Raw genomic sequence first — 23,129 nt, forward strand, 5'->3', positions numbered from 1 at the left:
CAGGGCTGCAGGAGGGACAGAGAGCAGCCTTTGTCTCTGCCCACACCAGGAGAGGAGGGCTTTGATTCCCGTGCACAGCAGACACCCTGCAGCACGGAATGGAGAAAACCTCTAAAAGGAGTCCAACCATTCCCCCAGCACTGCCAAACCCACCGCTAACCCACGTCCTCAAGCGGTTTGTGAACACTCCCAAGGAAGTGAATCCACCGCTTCCCTGACAGCATCACCGCATGCTGGAATCACCATCTGCTGGAATCTCCACCTGCTGAATTCCAACACCTCCCTGCTGGAACCAGCATCACCCACTGCTGCTGCTGCTGCTGCTGCTGCTGCTGCCCCGTTCAATCTGTCCTTGGGAACCAGCCCCCCGAAATCCCTGGAAAGCAGCCGGCACTGGGTGCACATCACCGAGCAAGCTGCGGGCGGCTCGGGGCTCTCACCTACGCGGTGTCCCGAGCGTTCAGGCCGATGTCCTCATCCCTGCTCCGCGGTTCTGGGACAGCACCGAGGCGTCCCCCAGCCCCGGCTGCACGGCTGGAAAAGCCGGGATGGGCTCAAAGCAGCGCGGCTGGGTCTGTACCAGCCGGGGGAAGCGATCCCTGAGCCCAGCGAGGCCTCTCGGTACCCACCGGAGCCGGGAGCTGTTCGCAGCTGAGCTGTGCCGGCATCCACAGGGATGGCCGCCTGCACGGAAGGAACAGACGGTCCGTGAGGGACACCCGGACAGCCCCAGCCTGGAACGGGAACGTTCCCGGTCCGTGAGGGACACGCGGACAGCCCCAGCCTAGAACGGGAACGTTCCCGGTCCGTGAGGGACACCCGGACAGCCCCAGCCTGGAACGGGAACGTTCCCGGTCCGTGAGGGACACGCGGACAGCCCCAGCCTGGAACGGAAACGTTCCCGGTCCGTGAGGGACACCCGGACATCCTGAGCCTGGAACGGGGATGTTCCCGGTCCGTGAGGGACACCCCGATATCCCCACAGAGCCTGAAGCGGGGATGGTCCCGCACCCCGACTCTGCCTGCGGGGATGCCCGGTTCCCCCCGGTTTCCCCCGGTTCCTCCGTAAGGCCCCTCAGCGCTCTCCTCACGGCCCCTCTCAACCCTTCGCTCCCCTCTCTCATCCTTCTCATCCCTTTCTCCCCTCTCCCCGTCCGTCTCTCATCCCTTACCGGTTCTCAGGGAAGGAGGGATGGCGGGCGGGCGGCGCCGCCAACCCAACAAGCAAAGCGGCGGCGCGGCGGGGGCGTCGCGCGAGTGATTGACAGGCGGCGCCGGCCAGTGGGCGCGGCGGGTGGGCGCGGCGAGGGGCGTGGCCGGTGGACGGCCAATGGGGAGCGCGCGCCGCCGCCCCTCAAATCAGCGGGCTCAGCCGGCTGTCCCCGGCACGGAGTTGTTTGGCGGCGGGCGGGCGGGCGGTGCAGCCGGGCGGGCGGGAGGAGGAGAAGGAGAAGAAGAAGAAGGGGAAAAGGCGGGGGGGGAGGTCTCCCCTTTGTTGCATGGGGGTGTCCAGCCGGGGCTGAGGGAAGGCAGGGAGGGGGTCGGTGCCTCCCGCTGCCCCATGGCCCTCGCTGAGGGGGCGGCCGTGCCCTACGCCGTGGAGCTGGGGCTCACCGTGCTCCACACGGCGCTCTACGCCGCGCTCTTCCTCTTCGCCTACCTGCAGCTCTGGCTGCTGCTCTACTACCGCGAGCGGCGGCTGAGTTACCACACGCTCTGCCTCTTCCTCTGCCTGCTCTGGGCAGCCCTCAGGACCACCCTGTTCTCCTTCTACCTGCAGAATTCCCTGCAGGCCCTCCGCCTCCAGCAACCCTTCGCCCACTGGCTCTTGTACTGCCTGCCCGGCTGCCTCCTCTTCTCCAGCCTCTGCCTCCTCAACCTCTATTTCGCCGAGGTAAGTTTTGCCTTTTGGGCAAAACCCCTCCAAAATTCTCTTTCCCAAACCTCCACCCTGCGGGACACCGGGGCTAGAAGCTCCTCTTCAAACTTGGAGCGCCCTGGAGCCGAGGCTTTGGGGTGCGATGGGGATGTGAGCGCCTAGGTGAGGGTGGGGGGCGATCCTGAGGGGCCGATCCTTCGGGACAGCCTGAGGGGATGCGGGGCTGTGCCCTGAATCCCGGCTGGGAGGGAGGCACAGGGGTTATGCCCTGAATGCAGCCCTCGGTCCAGACTTCGGGACAGCCTGGGGGATGCAGGGGTTGTGCCCTGAATCCAAGCTCGCGGGTGGGGGGGGGGGGGGGGGGGGGGATGAGCACAAGGATTGTGCCCTGAATGCAGGCTTGGGGAGAAGCACAGGGATTGTGCCCTGAATCCAAGCTGGGGGGGCGGGGTGGGATTTGGGGGGGATGGTGTGAGCTAAAAGTGTGCCCAGAATCCCAGCATCAAGGCTTTGGGGTGCAGGGCTGTACCCTGCCTGCAGACCCCGCCTGGGGGGGACAGCCACATGCCCTGGATTTGGGATTAGGGGGTGCGGGGACATGCCCTGCTCCCAGGTGGGCTTTTCCTCTTTGCAACCCAGACCCACCGCGGGGTGTTTGTGTGTGTGTGTGAGGGGGGGCATCACTTGAGGGACTGTTTTGCATCTTTTTTTCTGTTTTTTAATTGATTCCCCTTCTGCAAAGGGGACCAGAAAGTGGCAGCAAGCAGGGGCTGCTCTGGCCTGGAGTGATGCCAACCATTACGTCACCAGCCAGAGCCTCTTCTGCTATTGTTGCTGCGCTCCCTCCTTCCCTCCATCGCTCCGCTGCGAACCCGGCTTGTTGTTCCGCAGCTTGTCAGACAAAAAAACCCCGAGATCCCTCACACAACAGCCCGGGGCAGCCGAGGGGGGCCCCTTCCCAGCGCCAGCATCGCTGCTGGGACAGTGCGGAGCCGCTTGTTATTGTCACCGAGCTGTGTCCCTGCTTTTCTGGGTTTCCCATCACTCGTGTGGTGATTTTTAGCCTCCTTTCCTTAGTCCTTCCACTTGCCTTTATCTCCTAAAGCCCTGGCTCTCCCCTCCCCATCCTCCTCCTGAATATTTTGTTTCTGCTCCAGTTTCTCTCGAGCAGCCCTTTGCTCGCCTGCCTCCCGGTTCGCTGCCTATTTATGAAACAAGTCACCACTTTTTCCTTGCAGCTTTGTTGTTGTTGTTGTTGTTGGGATTCTTTGCTCTGCAGCTCTCAGCTGTTCCCCAGCCTCACAAAGGAATGGCTAGCACACAGAAATCTCTCCAGTGTGTCACCCACGGGAGTTATGATTTCATTTTCCCCAGGACACCAACATTCACATGACACTTGGAGCACTGGGGTTGTTCTGCTGTTCTGGTGCTTTTCCCCACTCTTTTCCCCCTTTCAATAAGCACCTGGAGGCTTTGGGGGTGAGCTGCCTGTTGCAAAAGGTGTTGTTGATGGAGTGGCAGTGCAATAACAAATGGTGCATAGAGTGCACAAATCCATCTTGTCTGCTTAAGCGAGCCTGACCTCCCAATTGCTCCAGCCAGGAGGGGTTGGTGTCCCTTGAAAGGCAGGGATTCTGTGCTCTGCTCCACAGAGTGGCTGGATTTCTGTTTTCCTCTGGGTCACTGGATTTGACAGCAGATTTGCCTCTCTGCAGGCTTGTTTAAAGGTCCTCTTAAAGTAAATCCACATAGATTCCCAGGCTTCTCCTCCTCCCACGATATCTGTTTTGCAGTGAACTCTGCATGTATCCCATTTCTTTCTCCTTGAAGACCTAGAGCCAAGGGAAATCCTGTCTGAGGAAATAAGAGCTCTGAATCTGGAGTGGGGAAGGATAAAGTGACTTATAAAAATGGGTCTGCTTTGCTCAGCTCCAGGGAGGGCCTGACACTTCCCTGGAACAACCAGGAGGGGTGTCCATCACTCCGTGGGGTTTTTTGGGAGATCTCACTGGTGAAGCTCCTGAGGTTTGGAGAAAAAAGATGGAAAGCCTGGAGCTTTTCTGGCTCCCATTATCTAGAGGTGACTGGTGTGTTCAGTGGTGTGACTCCAGCAGAATGTGCCCCTCCATTCCCAGTTTTTAAGGGACACTTGGCAGCAGCCTGTGGAAGGACACTGAGCTTCTGCTGCCCTGGGGGTGGCATCCTGAGCTGAGATGCCCTCAGATAAAAGCAGGAGCTGCTGCTATGCTGAGGGCCTGGCTCATTGTCCCTGTACACAGAGCCTCCTTTGTGGAGATGCTGGAGAAATGGCATCTGGGCAAGAAAATGGCCTGTGCTGATATTTGAGCTGTTCTTGCTTGATTTACAGAGCCCCTCAGGCAGCACAGAGGCTGGGGATGGAAAGGTGCTGGGGAAGAAGCTCCAGGAACAGATACCTGTGGAGAACTGGCATTACTTAACACTCCAGGCTGTTTCAGGGCTGAAATTCAAATTTGCTGAACTGCCTGGTGTTCCTCCTTTCTGTGGGGACAGGTTGTCCTCTTCCTGTCCCATCTTGGCCCCTGAGATCCCTGAGGGGATGCAGAGACCTGACAGAATCAGTGTGGGATGTGTATTTATTTTTCAGAGATCCCAGAATGGTTTGGATTGGAAAGGACCTTCAAACTCATCCAGTTCCACCCCCTGCCATGGCAGGGACACCTTCCACTGTCCCAGCTTGCTCCAGCCTGGCCTTGGACACTTCCAGGGATCCAGGGGCAGCCACAGCTGCTCTGGGCACCCTGTGCCAGGGCCTCCTCACCCTCCCAGCCAGGAATTCCTTCCCAAAGTCCCATCCATCCCTGCCCTTTGGCAGTGGGGAGCCATTCCCTGGCTCCTTTCATTCCGTGCTCTCATCCTCTCCAGCTCTCTTGGGATACTTTTTCCACCTGGAACATCCCTTGAGCTTGGGAGCATCTCTTCCTTTCCACTTCAGCTTGTACCAGAAGGAGTCCTTTCCTGGCAATCTGGAGTTCAGAGTCCATCAGGTCAGAATTCCTCAGATCCATTCCCAATCTTGCCTGAAGAGCTCTGATGTCCAACCTAGGATGCTCCTTTGCCTTTCCTTTGGAGTAGCTCCTGTGCTGATTGAACAATGGCAGCTTTCCCAAGAGTCTGCAACTTCTGCTTTTCCCCAGCTCTTGGTCAGGACCATGGAAATGGAAATACATGGAAGGAGCTCAGGGTATTTAACCTGGAGAAAAGGAGGCTCAGGAGGGACCTTGTGGCTCTGCAGAACTCCCTGACAGGAGGGGACAGCCAGGGGGGCTTGAGCTCTGCTCCCAAGGGGACAAGGAACTAGAGAAATGGCCTCAGGCTGTGCCAGGGGAGGTTTAAATGGGATATTAGGGAAAATTTATCCTTGGAAAGGAGCTGCCAGGGAGGTTTGGAGTCCCCATCCCTGGAGGTGTCCAAGGAACCCCCAGAGGTGGCACTCAGAGCTCTGGGCTTGTGACAAGGTGGGAATCAAGCACAGCTTAGACCTGATGGCCTTGGAGGTCTTCTCCAACTCAAATGATTCTGTGAAGTGCAGCCACAACAACCTTGATCTTAAAGAGCTTCTTGAGCCTTTGGCACTCCTGGTTGTGCTGGGAATCAGCAGGGATGGGAAGGAATGCTGGCCTGGTGGTGTGGCCAGAGCCCTTCACCTGCCTGGCTTGCTCTGAGTTCTCCATGTGAGGAGATGACATCAGCCCCTTTCATCCCTCCCTGCTCTCATTGCACTGGAGACAGCCATGGAGAGATCATCCAGCCTGGGAGATGTTTGTCTCTACTGTCCTGGATCTTCCCACATGGAAAACTGGGCAAATCTCCATCCTTCATTTCCCTCTTTCACCTTCCCTGTGCAGCAGCCACCTGGCAGTGCCCTGTGCCTCAGAGGGACAGCTGCTGAGGCATCTCTGAAACCCCAAACTGCTCCATCCCAGAGCTGATGCTTCCCATGTTTCCCAGAGGAACAGGTGGCCCTGCTGGGCACCAGCTATTCTGGGAAAGGAGGGAACATGCAGAATTGCAGCCTGTGTTCAGGATGGCATGGAATGAGCTCAGCACTAATATGAGGGTGGTGAGGGATCCTCGTGGACAGTTCCAGCTCTTCCTCTGTGGGTTGAAGCTGGGGTTTGCACACTTGGGACAAGGTGTGATCCCAGAATAATCTGTGCTGTGCTCCCATCATTCTGTGGTGAGGAGAGGGATCTGTGTGGGGATGTTGGGGCAGGGCATGGTTGTGTCTTGTGTCTGCAGAGCCCAAATTCGTGTTGGATTTATGAAGCAAAAAAAGGGTTTGATTCCAGTGGACAGCAACAAGTTCCTGGACCTTTCAGATCTGCTGGAAAGTAGCCTGGTTTTGGTGCAGCCTGAGTGCCTCACTGTAAGGTTTAAGGTTTAAGATCCTGCCTTTTGCAGGCACTGGGAGTGGTCCTTGGGTTCATCTGTGGGATCTGGGATGTGTCACTCTTCTTCCCTTAGCAGCTGTGACACCTTCTAAGGGTGAGTGTGTCTCTGAACACACCCTAGGGGCTCTCTGGGCTGTGATGTAAGAAAATGACTTTTATGGGATAAACCCACCCAAAAGCCCCCAGCATCATGGAAGGCTTTGGGATCTGTAGCTCATGTCAGCCTCACCCTCTGGCTGATGTGGAGTGCCCAAGGGATCCATGGCTCTGGAAAGGCACCTGGGTACTCCAAACTGCTGTGAAAGATTGGTTCAGAGTAAATGTTCCCAGTCCTGCTGCTCTGTGCTGCTGAGACCTCTGGTCTCTCTTTTCATGCTTGATTTCTGGAGCTGGGCTCAGCTCAGATTTGAAGGAACTGTTCAGTTTGCAGGGATTGCTGCTCACAGCTTGGCCTAATGCACCTGCTGAAGCACAGGGCTCTATTTTTCCTGTGTTTCTGAAGAACAGAATTGCTCCTGAGCTCTCTGTGCTGGGTTTTTCACAGCAGAACCCTCTGCCTGAGCTGTCCTTGGGCTCTGGGAGCAGCAGAGCCCCGTGCAGGAGGCTCAGAGCTCATCTCAAGGATAAGAACCCAGAGACACCCTGTGCACTCTGCTGGTGGCACCTCCTGACCCAGTCCCTGGGAAGGAAAAGCAACCTTCAGATAACTTATCAGCCTTAAGAACCAAAACCACCAAAGCAGAGGTGGCTGTTCCTTTCCTGAACTTATTCCTATAACTTTCCAGGGGCTAATAAAAATGTAAGGCTGGAGCTAAAGCTGTGGTCTCCCTCTGCTTTCCATGGCAGCAGGCCAAGCATGAGGCTCAAATTGCTGTTGCACTCTTAACCCTGACTCAGCTTTGTGTGCCTTCATCCCTGGGGCTGCAGGGGAGGGTTTGGCAAGAGTGTCCTGCCCAAAACAGCATCTCCTGTGAGCCAGGGGCACTTCCCTGCTCAGCTGAGGGGCTGTTCTCAGCTGGGAACACAACATTCCCAGCTGGAATACGAGCCAGGGGCTCTGCAGGGCTGTTCAGAGGCTGAGGTTACAGCAGGAGTGCAGATTGCTCTGTGGATTTCCATGCTGCTGCAATGGGTGCTGAACCAGGACTTTCCCAGCTGGATGTCACCAGTGCCTGTTTTGACAGGAAACAACCTCAAGTTGTGCCAGGGAATATTTAGATCCTAAGTGGATGTTAGGAAAAAATTCTTCACTGAAAGGGTGGTGAGGTGTTGGAACTGGCTGTTCAGGGCAGTGGTGGAGTCCCCAGGCCTGGAAGTGTTCAAAAAACTCGTGGATGTGGCACTTGAGGGCATGGTTTAGTGGTGAATGTGGTGCTGCTGGATTAATGGTTGGACTTGGTGACCTTGGAGGGCTTTTCCAGCCTCAGTGATTCAGTGATTCCAAAGTGCCTGAATGTCACCCACAGCAAACAAGGGAGGATTCAGGGATATTTCTGGTTTGGAGTCACCGTGTGGCCCTTCCCAAGGCCCAGTTTCTTGTAGCTGAGATGAGTTTTAGGGCTCAGAGTGGATTGTGGCACACTCCTGTCACTCTGTGTGCCAGGACAAGGGGACAGGGAACGTTCCTGAGGCTGGATACCTCCCTCTGCTGAAGAACCACAGCTCATTCCTCACTAAGTCAAACTCATCCTCTCTCAGGAAGAGGAGCCAGGCACTGGAAGTGGCTCTTGGAGGAGAATCACTGAAGCTGTCCAATGTCCTTTGAAATGCTTGGAAGCACTGCAGTGGCTGAGACAGCCCTCAGATCCTGAAATGGCTCTGGAAATCCCCTTGGCAGCAGCCTGATTCCTGAAGTTCATGTGCCATTTCTACCTCAGTGCTGACTTGGAAGCAGGAGCCAAGGAATCCCACCAGGATAAAAGGTGCCTGAGGATGCCTGGGAGGAGATGAGTGATTCTTCACTGCTGACAGGGAAGGTGCCTTGTGGGAGAAGGGAAACTGAGCCTCCACAGCTGAGCAGTGATCCCACAAGTGCAGCTGGGATCACCCTGCATGTGTCTGTGCCTCTTCCCAAGTTCCTTGAAAGTCTCCAATCAGGACATGAGCTTTGCCTGAGGCTGAGTGTGACTCCAGCTCTGGGATCCTTCCTGGTAGGGTCTGGAGCTGGACACAACCCAGTTCTGAGCAGTGTGAGCACTGGTTCCCTGTGCCTTTGCAGCAGGAATTCACATCTGAGCTGTGACTTGGGAGTATCTGCACCTTCCTAAACTGTCCCTGCTCCTCTGACATGGAAATCCAGCATGGCTGAGGTCCTAAAATAGCCCAAAACATTGGGAAAAGGAGGTGTATTTTTGAAGGATGTTAAAGTGCTAAACTCCCTTCTTTTCTTGAAGTCTTCAAGGTGTGGTGTTAAAGTGCTTGTCACATATGGGGTGTTAAATATGTTTATGGTTGTTGGGAACCTGCATTTGGGCTGGGTTTGTACAAGGAGGAAGTGCCATTCTTTTGGGTCCAGAGCAAGACTTGATGCTGATAAATAATCCAGATTCCTTGGAGATGTCCAGCTGGGTTCTGATTTCCCTGTTTATCTCTTGAAAGGAAACCTAAATTAATCCTGTGCAAATCTTTCCTCCAGGTCATATTCAAAGTGAAATGTGCAGCTGAATTCAACAAGTACAAGTAAGTGCTGCTGTCCTGACCTTCCCTCCAAAGCTGGTCCCAGGGGAACTGGCTGGGAAGGGGAGGGCCAGGCCCCAAAAGCTGACCAGAGCTCTAATTCCATACCTGTGCTCTGAGAAAGGAGCAGAGTTTCACCTTGGAGCAGGACTGGGAGCTTCAGGGGTGCCAGAGGAGCTCGAGCATCCCAGCTCCCCTGGGTGGACTCTCAGGGTCACTCTGAGCTGTCCCAGCCCAGGAAAGATCAGCAGAACAAGGCTTGGGCAATGGGGAGCCCCAGGTTTGTGCAGCCCAGGTGCTTCCCAGGGAAACCCAGGGTGGAAAATGCAAGCTCCAGGGGCTCTCAAGGAAGGAGTTGCAGTGGTTGTGATGACTCATGGCTTATTGACTGGAGTTAATGCAGAGCTGGAGCAACACTTAAAATCTGCAAGATAAGAACCTGACTGTCAGAAGATGAGTCTTGTAACTCATGACTGCTTACGCTGCTCATGTGTTATGAGAGCAGCTCCAACAAATCCTCTGCAGCCTTGGGCTGCCAATACAACCCCTGAAATTTGCTGGAATGCCTGAGCTGCCCAGCAAACTGAGCCCTGGGAGGCTCTGCTGAGACAGGAGGGAGGTGCACAATGAACCTGGCTTTGTCTCACTGACCATTTTTTCCCCTCACCATGTCTCCAGGGTCCTGTTGTACCTGGGCTCCATCCTCACCAGCCTCCTGTTCCTGGTTGTGAATTTAACCTGTGCAATGCTGATCCACGGGGAGGTCCCAGAGAAGCAGCTCAGGTGGACGGTCCTGGCCCGGGCTCTGGTCAACGACAGCCTCTTCATCCTCTGTGCCATCTCCCTGGCCTGCTGCATGTGCAAACTGGGAAAGATGTCTTCAGCCAACGTCTACCTCGAGTCCAAGGTGGGTAAATGCCTTGGGAATTCCCTCTGGGACTGCTCAGTTGGAGCTGGGTGTGCTCACTCAGGGCAGAGCTGGCCTGGTGGCACCTGAGCTGCTCTGGCTCAAATTCTCCTTCCAGCGTGGAGGTGGCAGCTCTTGGATTCCTCCCTGTCACAAAGTGCATGCTCCTGCTGTGGGAGTGGTGTTTCCTGCATGTTTTAGGGGAATACTTTGTCTGCAGCTTTGGCATAACAGATTTATGAGCTGCTTCTGCCTTTCAGGCACAGAAAATCCCAGGTTTGCCTTGAGAGGGTTCTCTCAGAGCAGCAGATGCAGTTTTGTCTGTATATTTTACCTACAGCAGGTGTGTCATGATTCCCTGCAAAGGGGATCCCCCAGAAATCCAGCTTTAGGTGGGCTCTGCTTGGCTAGGATGAGATGAGCATTTTGGAATGGGAGGAGAAGTTGCTGTAGGTCCTGTCCCAAAGCAGGACAGGTGAGGGTCTGAACACACACAGCTCTTCTCCAGCAGATAGGAAAGGGGAAAAGCCACCAGCAGTGTGGCAGGAGGCTGCAGTCAGTGCCCACCTGAGTGCCTGGAAACATCCAGAGGAAAAACCAGAGCACCTGAGCACAGCCAGCTGAAGCTGAGGCTGTCTGTAGGAGCTGTCTGGCTCCTTAAGCAGCAGAGGGCATCGGTGGCTTCCTGGAATGCAGGGGGTGTGGGCTGGGTCTGGTGTCCTGCCTGGCTCTGTGACAGCTGTCCAGAGGCTGCAGGTTGCATCCAGCTCTGCAGTGAGGCAGGAGCAGAGAAGCTGCTCAATCCCTGCTGGCCTGGGCCTGCTATCCAGCTCTGGCTGCCTCTGGACACTCATTAACTCACCCAGTTCCCCCAGTGCAGGAACTTCCTCTCCTCACATGCCCGAGGCTGCCCCTGGGCTGTGTGCAATGTGCTCCAGGGAAGCCTCTGCTCTGCACTTGGATACTCACCCTGCTGAAGGTCTCTGCCTCCCTCCCCTGCCTTGGGGGCATCCTCTGATGTTGTGTTTGGGAAATTGCTGCAGAAGCAGGCTGGGGATGAGCAGAAATGTTACACAGATGCCCCAGAAGGTTGTCCTGCCCCTGAACTCAAAGGCACACAGCAGGGCTGGAGGCTGCTGCCTCCACACTGAAGGTGGGAATGTTTGAGCTGTGGGAAGGAGGCTGGACTGCAGCCAGCTCCTGTCCTGGGGTCCTTGTGAGCTGGAGATTTGCTTCTGCAGCCTTTGTGCCTCATTGTGCTGGCCTGAGCACCACAGGCTCAGCTTCCAGTGGCAGCAGGATGTGTGCTGGGCTCCAGGGCTGTCACTTGTCTGTTGGCACCTCTCTCCTGCTGACTGTCTCAAGACACTGTCCTGAGCTCCAGATCTAGGAAAATAGAGCTGGGATGTGCAGCAGACCACTGGGATGAGCTTCCCCAGCAGATTCTCTGCTTAAACACAAAGGCAGCTCAGGTGTGTTTGTCCCTCACTGTGACTTGGTGCCTCCCAGCAGCCATTAAAGGGATTCATGGATGGATTTAACAAAACCTGGTTTATCTCAGCATTCCTGAATTGTTTCAGTTGAAAGGGATCTTAAATCCCATCCAGTTCCAACCCCCTGCCATGGGTTACCTTTAACTAGATCAGGATTGCTCCAAGCCCATCCAGACTGGCCTTGGACACTGCCAGGGATCCAGGGGCAGCCACAGCTTCTATGTCACCCTGTGCCAGGGCCTCAGCTCCCTCACAACCAAGAATTTACTCCCAGTATCCCATCTAACCCTGCACTCTGTCTGTTTGAAGCCATTCCCTGTGTCCTGCCCCTCCAGGCCATTTTAAATTGTTTCTCTCCATCTTTATTGTGGGCTCCCTTCAGATACTGGGGTTCAAGCTCTGGGTCTTTGTGCCCACCCCAAATGCTTGAGCTTCCTTCTTAGAGGAGTGTTGGGGTGCTGGGTGGCTGCAACTGAAAGGGCTGGGTGAACACCTCTGCAGGGTCTGGCTGTGAAGCAGAAGTTGATTTTCCTGCTGGTTGGTTGTTGGCCTTGTGGAGATTCCCAGAGGAAGGCAGGGGGTGGAACAGCATCTCCCTGGACCCCCAGTTTGGAGCTGACTGACAAAGTCCTGCCAGGGACACTCCAGTGCCTCAGATCCTTCCCTGCTCCCAGGCAGCTCTGGCTGTGTGGCTCCTGCAATGAACTCATCACATGAGAAAGCTCTTAGCCAGCTCTGAATATTTTAGCAACAACATACAAATGTTCTGGGTCATTCTTGCCTGCACAGCTGCTCATGCATTTAAGGGAACAGGGAAGAACATCACAGCTCTGTATTAAAACTCTTTATTTCTTCCTGTCCTAGGGAACATCTGTCTGCCAGGCTATTCTGGTGGGATCTGTAGTGGCCCTCCTGTATTCCTCAAGGGCTTGCTATAACCTGGTAGCTGTGGCCATATCTCCAGACAATGTTCCTGGTCCTTTTAACTATGGCTGGGACAACCTTTCAGACAAGGTGAGTGTGTGACCCCCAAATGCAGAGCCAGTGAAGTGAGATGCAGTCACTCCTCATCCTGTGAGGATGAGCAGGGGGCTCTGGGGGTGGGGTCTGAGTAGCTGAACCCCCTCATGAGCTGCCTTTCTGCTCTGCTTGCTCTCTGCACCCAGCAAATCTGAGTCCTCCTCTCCCCAGCCACTCCTTCAGGAAGGATTCCCTGCTCTTCCCTTCCAGCCTGCCAACTCTTCTTGTGAGGGAGAGGAGGGACAGCTCAACTAGAGCAGAACAGCAATGCTTAATCAGGCATGGCTGTGTGTGAGGGGGAGTCACTGGTGTGGGCAGGAGCTCCCAGTGCCCTGGTGGCACCCTCTGAGCAGAACCAGCTCACCCAAACCAGCAGCAGCACCAGGTGAAGGTCACTGTGCTGCTCTGGGGACTCCTGCCTTTGGAAAGGTTGCTCTGCACTCCCAGTTCCAGCTTCTGGGAGCTCTGTGGGTGGCTGGGATGACACAGACCCCTCTGCCTTGTGCCCACAGGTGCACGTGGAGGTGAGCAGTGAGGAGTACGTGGTGTTTGGAGTGGTCCTGTTCCTCTGGGAGCTGGTGCCAACCACTTTCGTGGTGCTGTTCTTCCGCGCTCAGAGACTGAGCCAGAACCTGGTAGGCCTCAGCAAGTCCCCCTGTGCTGGGAGGAATGCCTGGCATCACTTTTTGGGAATGTTTTGCTTCTGGCCTAACTCCTTTCTCCTTGGCAGACTCCAGCAGGGATGGTCAACAGCCACAGCTACAGCTCCAGGGCCTATTTCTTTGACAATCCCAGGCGCTACGACAGCGACGATGACTTGTCACGGCTCGGGGCCAGGGAAGGAGGGTAAGGAAGGGTTGTGCTGCTGCTCTGCTGCCCTCTGGGGCAGCACCAGAGCTCCTGGCTTCTGCTCCCAGGGAAAACTTTGGTGGAAGAGGCAGCTTGGGTGAAGTAAATGGGGCAGGAAGCCTCTGACAGAGCTTTTGTTCCCTTGTGCAGCTCACAAGGAGCTGTTTTTATTGGGCAGAAGTGACTAGCTCAGAGAGGTGGATGGTGCTCACAGGTGGTGATTACAGACAGGAGGGCTGGGATCCATTTCAGAGGGCTCTGAAATGATCTCCAGAGGGGTTTCTCCACTGGGGAGTGAGAGCTGGTGAAGTTCTGGAAGGGAGTGGGGACAGGAAGTGCTGGTGTGGAGGACAATGGTCAGGTATCCCCAGCAAAACTCTTACAAGGCATCCTGGCAGCCCTATCACCTGTCTCCATGGAATGGTTAGGGATGGAAGGAACCTTAAAGCCATCTTGTTCCACCCCCTGCCATGGTGGAACATAATGGGCTTTAAGGTCCCTCTTGTTCCACCACCTTCCACTATCCCAGGCTGCTCCAAGCACTGTCCCTCCTGGCCTGGAACACTTTACTTCCTTTTCTCTTCCAAGTCCCTCAGTGTTGGAATAAATCAGTTGAAACTCCATTTCCTTCATGCAGAAAGCCAATTCCTTATTCACAAAGCTCATATTTATAGGAAATACCAGCACTGTATTAAACCTAATTTGTCAGCAATGCAGTGAAATTCAGTTCACTGGTCAGTAAGGGCTATTGTATATGTCTATCAAATTTTCTCTCTCTACATATGTTTACATTTTTCCTTTGTGGATTCTCATGGGACAAATTTTATTATTTACACAGGTGCATTTGTTTTTCACCCTCAGAATAGATTGTTGTGTTAAAGGAACCTCTGATTCTCAAAATAGCTTCACATGGCAACTTGCAAATTGCTTGTTAGCTGCACTGAGAAGAAATGACAGGCCAGCTTTGGCAATTTGATTTCATAAGGCCTTTTTTTAATAATTCTTCTACCTGTATACAACATCTCACCCATTTCATTAATTTAAAAAAGGCTCTGTTCTGATTGTAAACCAGCTTGCTCTTGGGAGGGTATTATCTCATTAAGGTTATCACTGGTTATCTGTTAGATATGAGATGAAAGACTGATTACAATCACAAAGCTTATCAAATTCTATCAAGTCATTGACACAGGATTTCACAGCATGAGAAAACAAAAGAATAATGTCCAATGTCTCTTAGGGCTATGGAGATAAATGACCATTGTGTTAAAGTCCAGATAGTTGGGACTCAGGAGAAAGTCCATTAGCTGGAAATGTTGATCTTTGACATCACTGAATGTCCTCATGGGTCAGGGAATAACTGAGGAAGGTTAGTAGGAACACTATGCAGTGATGATGACATGGGGCTTTTGTTGGCAAATTGCCTCTGTAGTTTGCAGACACAGCTAAGCCTTGGCAGTCCTGCTTCTGTTCCTGTTCTGGCCACGAGGGCTGCAGGGTGATTGGGTTATTTCCCTTTCCACCGGGCCTCGTTTTCCCAGAGGTGATGGGTGATTGATTGAAGGAACAGGTGACCACTTTGAACCTGCTGCTGCTAAAACACAAGCATGCCCTCTCTTGAAGTCAGTACATCAATTAGGCTTTGCTAATTGAGGCACACTCAATCGGGATTTAGATTTGATGATCTTTATTCCAAATTTCTCATGCAAATATTGCACTATTCAAAATTCTTTGTTGTCTAAATTTCTAATGTACATATTACATTATTTGGATGTTCTTAAGGCACTAAATTCTCCTTTTTGTTTTTGCAAAATGAGATGCATGTATTTGCTTATCAGCTTGAGGAAACATCAAGGCAAAACCATTCATGTAGTGAACAAAAAACTGACAGCAATCAGGAATAAGCCAGGTACAACAATTAAGACTACTTCAGATAATACACATAATTAATAATACATGTGAAATTAGGTAATTAGGAATCTCTGAAACACTGAACCATCATCCCAGAGTCTGTGAACAGCTGACAAACCTCAATTTAGTGAGGGCTCAGATAATTATTTCCAGATAATAATTCCCAAGCTCACTCTAAAGATAGGTTCAGCTGTCATATATAAAGGGTCAAATTGCCAAGTCAAAGTGACCTGAATCCAGTTTTGATGCAGAAAACATTGGGTTTATTGACAGATTCTCCTTCCAGGTAGAGCTAAGGCCTGGCCACAGCCCAGGCTCCATCTGGGAGGGAATTCCCTAAACACATTTTAAAACAAGGCTCTTAAGAATAGCAGTTATGAGTAAAGGCCTTGGGGTTAAAGACTAATCAAACCATCCAGTAGTTGTATCCCTCCAAAGTTTCCTTCAGGATAGAGATGCTTCAAACACAGCAAACTCCTGGAGTGCTTCTGTAATAGGTGGCAAAACCACAAGATCAGCAGTTCAGAGCAGGCTTTCAACAAAGCTCAAGTATCTTTTCTTGGAAGTCTGAAAACCATTTAAAATTATGGGACAGCATTGGGTCAAACCATAGAGCCAGTGCAGGGACTAGCCAGAGAGCTAAGCTGGTTGAAGAGATGCATAAGCAGCTAGAGAACAAAAAAGAAGGATCCTGACACCACATGAGTCTTTTAGATAATTGCACAAAGAGATTTTAAAGCATATAACAAGCTGGCTATAAATACAGTAATAACATTTTATGAATGATGCCTATTATAAAATCAGTACATTCACATCATGTAATCAATATATCAGTGGTAACCCTCTCAGGAAGATGAGATAACACCTTTCTAAACAGTCATGTACCTATGACAGCAAATGTAACAAAGGAAAGCACTGAAACAGCTTACAATCAACAACAGCCATAATGGAGAATCATCACTGACTCTTCTGTGTTATCTATGGAAGATACAACAGCAGAGATTGTAACGAGCAGCAGAACCTTCACAAAATCCAGGGTGAACACACTGTATCTTCTTTATCCACAAACAGCTGTTTGTCAGTGTTTCATCTCAGCTGTTTTAGTCACAGTCATCTTATCTCTTAAAAAAACAGCTTTATATCTTACAGCATAGAAAGGTAATATTTAACTGTCTTAGATTGCAATGCAAGATGTAACCAGATGTATTCTATCACCAGCTGTTAAAACCAGGTGGGGGAATGTTCTTTATCTCTTCCATGACTCATCCCTCAAAACTCCAGGGGGAGAGCTTCTCTTAATGGGCCAGCTGTTAAAACCAGGTGGGGCAGTTTTCTTTATCTCTTCCACAATGGATCCTCCCTCCAGGAGATATCTTCTCTAAATGGGCCATTGAGTGTCCCTGCATGGCTGATAAAATTCCATCATCCCATTGGGAGATGCTCTGCCCAGGGGGAGGAGCCAAGCATTCCTACCTGGATATAATTTGATGCTTGGAACACCACAGCAGCCTTTTCCACTGGATTCCCAGAGCAAGACTAGACACCATTGGACCTTCAGAGGACAACTACAGCCTTCTACAGGATCATCCCTTCAACAGAGCCACGTTTGTCACTCCAGGAGAACTGCAACCACCATTTATTCGGATGGCTACGAACACCCTGACCCTCAGGGTGTCAGGTTGTATTCTGAGTTTGTCTGCTTCAGCAGTAACATTTTATTTGTGAGCTAATTATTTCTAAACTTTAAGGAACTGCTGCAGATAAAATTCAAGGTTATAGGACTTGGTTAAGAAATTATTTGCTGCCCATAATCTTGGGAGGAGAGGAGAGCTGCAGGCACACAGGGAAGCGGGATGGAGACAATCCTGGAGCAGCAGCAGCAGCAGCTCCACGAGGAGCAGGAGCAGCTCATGGACATGATGGTGAAGGAGATGCTCACCAAGAAGTCCAAGCTCCATGACCAGATCAACTCAGACCACTGCACCTGGGCCATGCAGGACAGGTCCATGGAGGTGAGCAGCAACCTGTGGGAGCTGGGTGATGACAGGGATGGGCTGCGTGAGGAAGAGCTCAGCGCCGTTTCCGGGCCAAATCAATTTGTGGAGTTTCACAACAGACTGAAGCAAATTAAGGAATTTCACCAGAAGCACCCATGTGAGATCTCTGTTCCTATGTCAGTGGAGTTTGAGGAGCTGCTCAAGCCACAGACAACCTGAGTGAGGAAGCTCAGGATCTGGTGGAGCTCACAGATGAGGAAGGGTATGGATGATACTTGGATTTGCATGATTGTTACCTCAAGTACATTAACCTGAAATCATCAGAGAAATTGGATTATATCACTTACTTAGCCACATTTGACCAACTCTTCAGTATTCTCAAGGAGAGAAAAAATGCTGAATATAAGAGGTATCTTGAGATGCTCCTTGAGTACCTGCAGGGTTACACAGATTGAGTGGAACCATTACTGGACCAGAATGAACTTTTTGAGAAAATTCAGGCAGAGTTTGAGAAGAAGTGGCAGAATGGCACATATCCAAGCTGGCCAAAAGAGACCAGCAGTGCCCTCACCCATGCTGCTGCCCACCTGGACCTCTCAGCCTTCTCCTCCTGGGAGTAACTGGCCTCCCTGGGACTGGACAGGTTAAAATCAGCTTTGCTGGCTTTGGGGCTGAAGTGTGGTGGGACTCTGGAGGAGCGTGCTCAGAGGCTTTTTAGCACTAAAGGCAAATCCCTGGAAGCACTTGATCCTTCCTTGTTTGCTAGGAATCCAAAGACAAAAGGAAGCAAGAGAGATGGTGAAAGAAATAAAGATCTTGCATTCCTGGAAGCTCAGATTTATGAGTATGTGGAAGTTCTTGGGGAACAAAGACACCTCACCCACGAGAATGTGCAGAGGATTCCAGTGGGAACAGGGTGAACAAAAAGACACGAAGACCTGAAGCACCAAGGGCTGCTGTGGGTGTCCCTAGGTGAAGGATCACAGAGAAAATCTGCAGAGAGAGTGGGTCTGGCAGCAGCTCTGACTTCTTCAGTGTCTGGATTTTGTATGTGCATGAATATAGATTTCAAGAATACTTTATAGAGTCACTTTCTAGTAAGCCCCTTAGACATTGTTTTATATAACAAACAAAACCAAAAAACAAACAAAAAAAACCTAACAAAAAACAAACAACAAAAACAAAAAAAAAAAAGGAAAAATGGAACAGAGGTGCAGTGGCCAAGCCATGTATAATAGGTTTCTTAGATGAACATCAATGAAATATAGATTAGCTGATCTCAAGTGATGACCAGGCACTGCCCCACACAGGGGGAGGAGGGCTGAGCTGCCCCATGCCCCTGCCAGCTAGGGAAGGGAAAACTCCATGGCATCATCCTGTGCCACTGCACCTCTGTTCTCCCCCCTAAACACTTGTGGTTGAAAAAGAGGCAGGGAAAAGGCAAGAAAACAAACCCTAAAAACTGCACACATTTTTCTACATTTGTCTTTTGGTAATTTTCCCCTGGTAAGGGGAAAATTACCAAAAGACAAATGTAGAAAATTCTCAAAAGGCACCAAGCACCCGCAGCTCTCCTCTTCTGTTTTGGAGTCTGTGAGTTCCACAAGGGACTGCCAACCAAGGGGCCCAGCCCAGGTGGAACCACTGGGTCTGGAAAGAAGCTTTGCTGCAAAAATACTGTCTGTTCCTGCTGGTCCTGCAGTTTGAGTTCTGCTGGAGGATGAGACCTGCTCAGATGGCCGCCTGTCTGCACCATCTGGGGGGTAACTTCATCCTGACAGAGGTCATTTTGCACAAGCACACAACTAAGTTCTGGTTCTGGGCTCCTGGTTCTTCATTGGTTTCTCCACGTGGTTTGGCTCTTGCTGCCCCTACTGCTGTGTCCAGCTCCAGGATAGAAGGGAAATGACTGACACGGGGGCTGCATGCTCCTGAGCAGCCGCATGCAGGGACACACACAGGCACTGTCCCAGAGCCAGAGTGTAGGCTCAGAATCCACTAAATGCATTTAGCTAATCAGGGACCAGCCCCATGACCACTCAAGACAGTAACAAAGCTATCAGCATATACTTATCTTACTTTCTCTCTCCTTTTCCCAGCATATTTTGCCTCTTCTAACTCACAGTTTGCCTTTCTTTCTGTGATGTTTCCACACGGTTGCCATTCTCACGTGTCATTTCCACATCACTTTTCTATTCTGCAACTTGTTTCCCCACCCCTCAGCAGTTGACTGTTCACTCACCATGGTTCTTGAGACTGCTGTCCCCACGATTTGCTGGGCCCTTGTCTCTTTGGCAGCTCTTAGGCTGCCTCACCTTCCAGGACTCTCTTTGGGCCATGTATCTCCCGAGGTTTGGAGACCACATTTGTGTTCTGCCACTCGCAGTTTAGTTCTCACCGGGTGCACACTTTCTCCCTGGAGTTGTGTTCATTTCCATGCATTCCACACCCTCTGCAGCCCCTCTGCCTGGGTTCCACTTCACCCCCTGCCTCTTGTCTTTGCTTGTTCTGTGTGTGCTTGAATTTCTCTTTGTGTTGATCCTGCAGCCAGCGGTGCTGCTGGTGGTTGGTCCATGTGCTGTGTCTCCTCTCACTGCTGTTTGCTCCCACCTCAGCCATACTCATGGCCAGCTCCATCTTCCTTTCATGACTTTGTATGTTCCATTTCTAAATCCTGTCTTGCCACCCAGTCCTGGGGTCAGCTTGGCTCATTTCACCTTTTTTGTGACAAACTGTTCATCTCGTGTTGGTCACGTCTTTGGGGGTCACCATGTGTTGGAATAAATCAGCTGAGACTCCATTTCCTTCATGCAGAAAGCAAATTCTTTATTCACAAAGCTCATGTTTGTAGGAAATATCAGCACTGTGTTAAACCTAATTTGTCAGCAATGCAGTAAACTCAGTTCATTGATCAGTAAGGGCTATTGTATATGTCTATCAAATTTTCTCTCTCTACATATGTTTACATTTTTCCTTTGTGGATTCTCATGGGACAAATTTTATTATTTACACAGGTGCATTTGTTTTTCATCCTCAGAATAGATTTGTGTTAAAGGAACCTCTGATTCTCAAAATAGCTTCACATGGCAACTTGCAAATTGCTTGTTAGCTGCACTGAGAAGAAATGACAGGCCAGCTTTGGCAATTTGATTTCATAAGGCCTTTCTTTTATAATTCTTCTACCTACCTGTCTACAACACCTCACTTGCTGCCCAGGGGTGTAGAGAGCAGTTCAGAGCTTCTGGCTCCTCTTGACCAGCAGGGCCTGGTGCTCTTCTCCTTGTAGCTGTCTCATCAAAGCCAAGTTTCTCGGAGATACTGTACCTTCAAACTTCCACCTCCTGACCACTGCTGGGAGCAGAATCTGGAAGAGCCAAATTATTCATCCCTAAAAACTCCATGCCTGTTTTTTTTTTTTTTTCTGCCTCTCCTGCAGCTTGGCCACCTCTCAGTCTGTTTTTTCTGTCTCTCCTGCAGCTTGGCCACCCCTCAGTGCTCGGGCTGCTACGGTTCCCTGGCTGGCACCGACGGCGCCGCGGACAGCGCGCCCTTGCTCTGCGCCGCCGGCGGCTCGGAGATCAACCAGCACCAGCACAGCTCCCACCCTGCCCCACACAACTGAGGAGGCTCCCTCTCTCTGTTCCCAGAGTGGCACTCATGTATAGGATTGTAACCTGGTTTTTTTCCTCTTTTCCTCCTCTCCCCCCGAAGCATCTAACTCATGACACAAACATTCCACTACCTGCCGCAGCCGCGCGCGCCGAGCCCGGGGGCTGCAGGCACTTCAGTCAGAGAACTGTGACTTTAAGGTACCATGTAGCAAAGTGAAGCTGAACTTCTCTGGAAGCTTTTTTTTTTTTTTTTTTTTTTCTCTCCTTGGTCTGGTCTTCAAGATGTTGGCAGCTAAATGCACCAGAGCTTCCTCACTAGAAAAGAAACATCAAATGCATATTTGCACTTTTATCTGCACACTTGGAAGGAACGAATCTCGCTCGGGCCGTGCTTGGCCTGAGACTGTTCTAGTTACTGTTTTAATTGCACATCCAGAGCTGGGAGAGGCACTGGCTTCTGCAGAGATGTGTTCCCTGAAGGACTCTGCATCCCTGGGAGCGGGGAGCTCTGTCTGGGCAGGGCCCCCGGTGCTGGATGCTGGAGTTTTCTGTGCCATATTCCCACCTGGCAGGGCTGGGTGAGGCCCTGGGGCTCGGGGGGTCTTGCCCTGCCTGCTGGTCCCACCTGGCTGCTGCCCTGTCCTACCTGGGCCTGTGGCTCAGAGCTGAGGGAGGTCACTGTTCCTGCTGGCCTCGTGATGGCCCCGTGGCAGAGGGACAGGGCTGGAGCTGGCTCAGCAGGAGTGTGTGTGCAGGAATGTGTGTGAATCCAGGGCTGCTGCACCCCTGGGTGCTGGGAGCAGCCCTGCTCCCCCTCCTCCTTGCCCACACTGGGGCTCCCCTCGTCCCCCTCAGTATTAAATTGCATTTAGCAGATAACCAAGAGTTTTAACCTGAAGTGAATGTGAACTGCTGGGTCCCCACCGAGGTGCAGGGGGTGTGTGGCTGCCTGTGGAACGTTGCTGTTGCTGAAGGAAGGGGCAGAAACCACAGGGATCTGATCCTTGGGCTCCTTACTCTGCCCTCCACGCGGACCTGGGGCCTCCCCAGGTGGGTCAGGTCCCTCTGTCTTTCCTTAACCAAAATAGCCAAGTTTGACCTAGCCTGGGCTGTTTGGAGATGAGGCTTGGTGTTATTCCTGGCTTGTCCCTGAGCCAGCTGTGGGGATGAGCAGGGCAGCTTTGGATAAAGGCACTGGTGCAGGGAGGGAGCTGCTCTGACCATGGGGCAAATCCACCCTGGGACTGCTTTTAACCTGCCTCGTGCTGCTCCAGCCCCAGTGTGACACTGGGGCCAGGGAATGCCGTGCTGGGAGCTGTGAGAGCAGCCCCAGCCTGGGGCATCCTGTCCTCACCAGCCTGTCCCCCTCACCCCTGGGGCTGTGCTGGGCTCGGTGTCACTTGTCTGTGCCACTGCCCTGTCCCTGTGTGTGGCCTGTGCTCTCCCTGCTCGCCTCCTGCTGGCCCAAAAAAGCAGCAAGTCCTGGCTCTTTTTTGGAGAAGGCAAAGATGGGAACTCTGAGCACACCCCTTGCTCCAGTGTCCACCCCAGCTGCTCCCCTGTCTCCTGGCAGGAACAGGTTGCTCCATCTCAATCCCTGCTTGGCTTATGGCAAGGCTGGTGAAGGGCCAGGCACTGTCACCCTTCCCTCTGCTCCCATAAGCCTCCAAAGACAGCAAGTGACACTCGTGGCCCCTGTTCTTGCTTAAATTCCAAAGCACTAGGAGCACTTTAAGTTTTACTTTGGAGGGAAAGGAGTGTAGTGCAAAAAAAAAAAAAAAAAAGAAAAAAAAAAGAAAAAAAAAAAGAATAATTAAAAAAAACCTACAAAAACCAAGGGCTACAGGCTCATTGTTCCTCTTGCACTGAAGCACACAGCCACACTATGATCTTCCTGGGTTTTGGGGAGGGCAGGTCAGGGCAGTGAGCCTCGTTGCTGATGGGCCCCTGAGCGAGTGGCCAAGTTTGGGTTTTCTCCTCTGTCTGGACTGACAGCTCCTGCTGGGGCTGGTCCTGTGTTTTACTGAAGTCATTTATAGCTCAGAAGTTACAAGGACTTTTTTAATGCATAGTTGCCTTTCATTAAACTTTCTTTTGGTTTTTTTTGTTTTTTTTTTTTTTTTTTGTGGGGTTGTTTTGTTTCTGGTTTTTGTTTTTGGTTTTTTTTTTTTTTTGGTATGGTTTAACAGTGTTCTGGCTTTGCAGGTGGGCAGCAGCTGCTGCCCCAGGAGCTGTGGCCAATGAATGTACCTATTTGTTCTTCACTAAACTGTAACCAAGCACTACTCTGTTGAAATAAATTAAAAAAACAACAACAAAAAAAGGACTTTCTGTGCTGGGATGGCTCCCAGGGTGA

General features: G+C 51.8%; 2 protein-coding genes and 1 pseudogene across 4 annotated transcripts in view; 2 read left to right on the top strand and 1 right to left on the bottom strand.

The window, feature by feature from the left end:
• TXNDC16 (thioredoxin domain containing 16) overlaps positions 1-1,266 on the bottom strand; it is a 39,803-nt gene extending 38,537 nt beyond the window's left edge. For 2 of the 3 annotated variants that reach the window (XM_071426106.1, XM_071426104.1), the window contains exons 1-2: positions 1,173-1,266; positions 445-684 (exon numbers count right to left, since the gene is read on the bottom strand). The gene's annotated coding sequence lies outside the window, so the exon portion shown is untranslated. The remainder of the gene's footprint in view (positions 1-444; positions 685-1,172) is intronic. The other variant, XM_071426105.1, reaches the window with a different exon arrangement.
• A 206-nt stretch (positions 1,267-1,472) lies between these two features.
• Positions 1,473-22,610, top strand: GPR137C (G protein-coupled receptor 137C). The gene is made up of 7 exons (XM_071426101.1): positions 1,473-1,894; positions 8,948-8,991; positions 9,667-9,895; positions 12,253-12,402; positions 12,921-13,043; positions 13,139-13,254; positions 20,640-22,610. The coding sequence occupies exons 1-7, from the start codon at positions 1,562-1,564 to the stop codon at positions 20,782-20,784; spliced, it is 1,140 nt and encodes a 379-aa protein (XP_071282202.1). The 5' UTR covers positions 1,473-1,561; the 3' UTR covers positions 20,785-22,610.
• LOC139589622 (splicing factor 3A subunit 3 pseudogene) lies at positions 13,274-18,363 on the top strand (annotated as a pseudogene).
• Positions 22,611-23,129: the final 519 nt, after the last annotated feature.

The sequence above is a fragment of the Agelaius tricolor genome, unplaced genomic scaffold (genome assembly GCF_023055355.1).
Source record: "Agelaius tricolor isolate 1412-34295 unplaced genomic scaffold, bAgeTri1.0.p SCAF_5, whole genome shotgun sequence".
Classification (NCBI taxonomy): domain Eukaryota; kingdom Metazoa; phylum Chordata; class Aves; order Passeriformes; family Icteridae; genus Agelaius; species Agelaius tricolor.

Bases quoted from the DNA above. Each gene is read 5' to 3' on its own strand.
- GPR137C (XM_071426101.1), top strand. From the start codon at position 1,562: ATGGCCCTCGCTGAGGGGGCGGCCGTGCCCTACGCCGTGGAGCTGGGG. The intron at 1,895-8,947 runs GTAAGTTTTGCC...TCTTTCCTCCAG, and splicing joins TCAACCTCTATTTCGCCGAG to GTCATATTCAAAGTGAAATG. The intron at 8,992-9,666 runs GTAAGTGCTGCT...CCATGTCTCCAG, and splicing joins GCTGAATTCAACAAGTACAA to GGTCCTGTTGTACCTGGGCT.